Source organism: Mycetomoellerius zeteki, unplaced genomic scaffold (genome assembly GCF_001594055.1).
Source record: "Mycetomoellerius zeteki isolate Tzet28-1 unplaced genomic scaffold, Tzet1.0 scaffold223, whole genome shotgun sequence".
NCBI classification, from domain to species: domain Eukaryota; kingdom Metazoa; phylum Arthropoda; class Insecta; order Hymenoptera; family Formicidae; genus Mycetomoellerius; species Mycetomoellerius zeteki.
The window spans coordinates 757,494-762,591 of record NW_017257198.1 but is presented as its reverse complement, the minus strand read 5'-3'; the positions used below and the strand labels follow the sequence as shown (position 1 = coordinate 762,591).

Genomic DNA, 5,098 nt, shown 5'->3' with positions numbered 1-5,098 from the left:
ATATCTGCGATAAATATAAATTCGCAACGGAGGGACTTTCTCGCTGACGCATAAGAATATCTTGAGATTCTGCGGAAGATCTATTTCTATCTTGGTGACATTTTCCATAAATAACCGTCGATGTCTATCTTTGAAGTCAACAGAGCGAGACTCACGCAATATATTTCTAGCAAAGCATCGCGCCGGATATTTCAGAAGATCTGTCAAGCAGATACTTCTGTTCCTATTGCTTGCGGGAGCATCGCGGGGTTGAAAATTTAATCGAGTGCCAGCAAAGTAATACATACGGATCTAGGTCGTTTCGGCAAAGGCGGTCGTACTTTACCGGCATTGCGAATAAATAATGCAAAAAGATTGCGGGCGTCTCTAGAATTTTACTTTGTTTTATTTATTTTATTTTGAATGTAATTCGCAGCTCTATGTCCCTTGTTTAATAACTAAAAGACGGAATAATATGACTGAAATTCGTAAGGAATGCGAGATGCTGTGTTTTATGAATATGATAATCGACTGACCCGGTAAAATCTGGGGTGGTTTGTAAAACTGCGCATATAATATAGCGTATTAGAATAAGTAATAATGCATGTACGCATAAAGAAAAGAACATCATAAATGTTCATTATATATTTCCTGCACGTATTCATATGTTATTTGATATTCATCTGTATAATCTGCACTGTAAAAATTACATGTAAAATATTATAACAATTATAATGAGTAATTTTGGAACCCATTATCAAGCGTATATTTATATATACGTAAAATAAAGGCACAACTTACAAATAAAATTATTCTTTATAGTATAATAATTAGACATTTGCTAAAGTAAAAGCTTACTTAATCCTCTGGAACTGATTGTAGATCTATTAAACTTTCGCTCAATTATAAATTTCTTTGTCGAAAATGTTAAAAATTTGTTAAACAATTGATTCAATTTTCTTTATTTCACAGCTACACAAATTTGCATTATTCTTATTAAAATATATTTAATATTCATTCTTTTTTACAGATACGACTTATATCATTTTTGCTCCTTAATTAATGCTTTTTAATTAACATAAATTAAAGGAGCCTCGGACTCAGCGTCAGTAATTGTGTTGCAGATTTTTTAGCTCCGGAGGATTAATGTATCTTTTATGCACTTGATATAATTTAACTCGAAATGTTTAATAAAACAAATGGTAACAACGAATTGATAAATAAAATTCATATTTTAGGTAACGTGGATCAGGAGAAAAGACAGACAACTGCTTACAGTGGGTAGGAGTACACATTCTATAGACATGCGTTTCGTTGTCTCAAACGGTCCTGGCTGGAATCTATTGATTAAAAACGTCAATCACGAAGATGCGGGTCTTTACGAGTGTCAGGTAATGCGTAATGTTCACGAAAAAATGTGCTAACCCGAAAAGATTTCCTTATAAAACCTGTAAATGTATCTTGTTATCACTTATTTTGAAAGAAAACTCCAGAAAGTTTAAACAACGGTTAACCTCGTTCTACGATAAATTCTACGATAAAATTAAGACGGTCATAATGGTTATTAAAAGTTTCTAATATTAATTAGATACTATCACATTAATATTAGAAACTTTTAATTATAACCATCTTAATTTTACCATGGAATACGAGATTAACCGTTACCTAAACTTTCTGTACTTTTCTCTTAAAATAATTGACAACAAGATATATTTAGACTAAATTAATTGATTCTTTGTAACATCTTAAAAAAGTAATTATCTTCCTATATATGAAGATTCTAAGTTTAGAAAAAAAAGTTAGAAAAAAATAAAAAATTAAAGAATATCTGTTCACAATTAATATTAAACACAATCATCAAAATAAAAATTTATGTTATAATTTCATACTGATTGTTAAATGTAAATAAAATTTTAAGTACACCATAAGCATATAATAGCTTTTTCCTACAGAGGTCCTAAGATTCTGAAATAAAAAATCAGGCGAGTTATTTCGATATAAACATTGCTATCGACTGTTTCTTAACAAACACAGTTTTTCTTTTCTCTTTACAATAGAGTTTTTCAGCCATAAAAAAATAACAAGCGAGACAATCACTAGGTTCACGTTGCGTCGATCTTTCCTAGACCGCGCGTACCAAATGGTTGGTGTTTACCAGCTCAATCAGTAGTGAAAACCGATCGCGGTCAGACAGTGGTAATATATCTGATGTATCAAACCGTTCTATTAAATAATAACAGAGTTTCCTTTGTACCTGTTGAGCATGTCTCTTAGCGATCTGTATAACTCAGTTATATTCTAATATAATTATCTGAAATATCGTTGGAAATATTCATTCTCTTTGTGCTGTTTTAATCTTTCTCGTGCCTTCTACACCGTTAAATCTATAATGTCAAATTTAACTCAACGTGAGTCGCCACTGCTCCTACTAGATATATCATTATTTTTTACTAATACGATAATTAAATTTGACACTATATCGTGTCAATTTGATACTATATAGTGTCAAATTGACACTGTATAGTGTCAAATATAACCATTGTTTTAGTATAAAATGACGATATGATTGAGTAGAAGCAATAGTGGCGACTCACACTAAGTTAAATTTGACACTATAGATTTAACAGTGTACCATGAGATAGGGGACATCGCGACATATATCGTTCATTAACTTCAAAAGTAACTACTCGAAAAACGCAATTTTTTTTAATCATTATCATAAATGAGTTATATAAACATTATCCTGACAAGCATAAAAAATAAACTTAACTTCATAAAAAAAATCGCCACAACTGAAGAAAGGTGGTTTTTTTGAGGATTGTGAAATGAAAATAACATTTGCTCATGTTAAAAATATATTCTTTTTATCGATATTGTTTGACTAGTTAATAATTTTCTGTCAAGTTGAAAAATAGTCTTTCCGTTTTTCTGAGAAACTTAATTTTTTTTAGTTGTAAATCACTTTTAAAGTAAGAAATTTATATAATACTTGAAGAACAATATGTATTTTATAAATCATAGATCTTTTGTTTCGCGATGTTCTAATAAAATAGATTCAGACGGAACCAATGCAGCAGCGATTCATACGATTGAACATCACGGAGGCGTACTCGGTGATACCGGGTGGACCGGATCTCCACGTAAAGCAGGGTTCCAGCCTGCGTTTGGAGTGCCAGTTAATGGCAGCCGCAGAATCGCCCAGCTACGTGTTCTGGTATCGCGAAGCGCGCATGATAAACTACGACAATGAGCCCGGCGTTCGATTCGAGCTTAAGAGAAACGGCTCCGTATTCGTCGTGGAGAAGGTGAAGCTCTCGCATGGTGGGAATTACACATGTTTGCCGAGCAATGCTAGGCCGGCTCACATCGTGCTACATGTCATCGAAGGTGAGCAATTGTTCGACAGGCATCTCGTGACTCATTAATCCCTCTATTCCTGGATATTTAACCTTCCGAAGTTAAAATGGGTCTATTGAACTGGTTCAATTACCTCTCCGAAACTACAGTGGAACACACACACTATCTAATTTATTCAATTATATATTCTTTACATTATATCTGCAAATTTAAATTATTATTATTAAAATAAACTTAATATTCATATTCTTTTTATAGAGGTTTTGTTTTTGAATATAGTGATTTGCGACACTTTAATTACAAATTTATTTATATTATAAATAAGTCTGTAATTAAAAGGTGTGTCACAAATTACCATATTCAAAAATAAAATCTTTCTTCAAATTGATTGTGTAACTGAATTATAATATTGTATTAATCGAAGATTATTACAATTAATTTTCATACTCTGAGCATATTTTAGAATGAAAACATTGAAGATGACCTATAATGAAAGTTGAAACGCTTGTGGTTTTGTACGATTAATAATTATTATATAAACATTAATTAATTTAGATCCTGTTCAGCTTTTATGCTCTTATTTATCATTTTTCATTTTAAATTTACTTGTTATTTATTATTTAATAAATTTTGCTTGTTTTTAGTTTAATATACTTTTCTCGTTTAATGTACTGCAGTTTAGAAACCTGTAATTTGCTCAACGTTCATACAACATACTCTCAACAGAGAACAATTGGTAGAAAATTCAAACATCAACTGCCAAAGTTTGACCAAATATTTCAAGCATTCTGTACATCCAATTGCATTTCTCTCGCTCGCGTTTGATCCTTTCAAAGAATTTCATCTATTTTCGCAGAAGAAGAGAAATCGGCGGCCATGCATGGAGGCAATCGGCGAAATTCCACGGCTTCTACGTCAACCAACACCATACTGACTCTCATGGCTCTCCTGATTATCGAAAATGTAAGACGATATTTCCAGATTCTCATCTGCCATGCCACGTGACTATTGTAAACCGACATTTTTGCAAAGTCAAAGCTCGTTGGAAGAAGTTGAAACACTTTGAATTTTTTTCTTTTCTAGACTCGATTCTAGACATCTTATCGAAACCATGTATCGAAAAATCACGTTACCTTTAGTTCATCTCAGATCTCGCGAGCTGAAATTCTCTGACGATGAAATCCAAACGTTCGTGAAAGAAGATGTGACAGATTCCGCGTGGGATCAAAGAAAAACCTATTTGCGAGTAAACTTAAAGCGAGAGATTCAACTGCAGACAGTTTTCCGAGAATCTCTGTATCCCCAGTGGCGAAATCTAAGGAGAACTACAAAGTTTCACGTAATCATGTAACTTTCGTTTAAAGAAACGTCTTATCCAAGTGACACTACTTGATAGAAACTCTGCTTGAACTCGTAACGAGTGAATAATATTCGTGGAATGAGATTTGGCCATCTTTCGACGTGGACGAATTTGCTCGCGAACTTCAAGAACCAAGTTGCTACGTATCGTTGGTCATCATAAACTCTTGCGCATTGAAACAGAAGTTTTTTCCCCGCGAAATCTTATAGTTTCTGTTATATTAAGATGTCTTCAAAATTTTATTTTTTCTTTTTTTAGAGCAAAATTGTTTATCTTCTCTGCATTTCAAATACTAAAAAATCTATTCTAATAAGAAATTTGAATATAAAAAAACTAATTTTTTTAAATATTATTAATAAAAATAATGGTATAATTGAATTACAATATATTGAAGGAATTTTT

General features: G+C 32.1%; 1 protein-coding gene across 1 annotated transcript; it reads left to right on the top strand.

Annotated features, from left to right (window-relative positions):
- The first annotated feature begins 1,223 nt into the window (after window positions 1-1,223).
- LOC108723118 (protein borderless) lies at window positions 1,224-4,888 on the top strand. Its single transcript, XM_018448612.1, has 4 exons — window positions 1,224-1,370; window positions 3,033-3,366; window positions 4,193-4,299; window positions 4,420-4,888. Exons 1-4 carry the CDS (start codon window positions 1,284-1,286, stop codon window positions 4,429-4,431), a joined length of 540 nt encoding a protein of 179 aa, XP_018304114.1. The 5' UTR covers window positions 1,224-1,283; the 3' UTR covers window positions 4,432-4,888.
- The last annotated feature ends 210 nt before the right edge of the window (window positions 4,889-5,098 follow it).

Coding starts and splice junctions, on each gene's coding strand:
- LOC108723118 (XM_018448612.1), top strand. CDS start 1,284: ATGCGTTTCGTTGTCTCAAACGGTCCTGGCTGGAATCTATTGATTAAA. Junction 1,371..3,032: donor CGGGTCTTTACGAGTGTCAG/GTAATGCGTAAT, acceptor CTAATAAAATAG/ATTCAGACGGAACCAATGCA. Junction 3,367..4,192: donor CGTGCTACATGTCATCGAAG/GTGAGCAATTGT, acceptor CTATTTTCGCAG/AAGAAGAGAAATCGGCGGCC.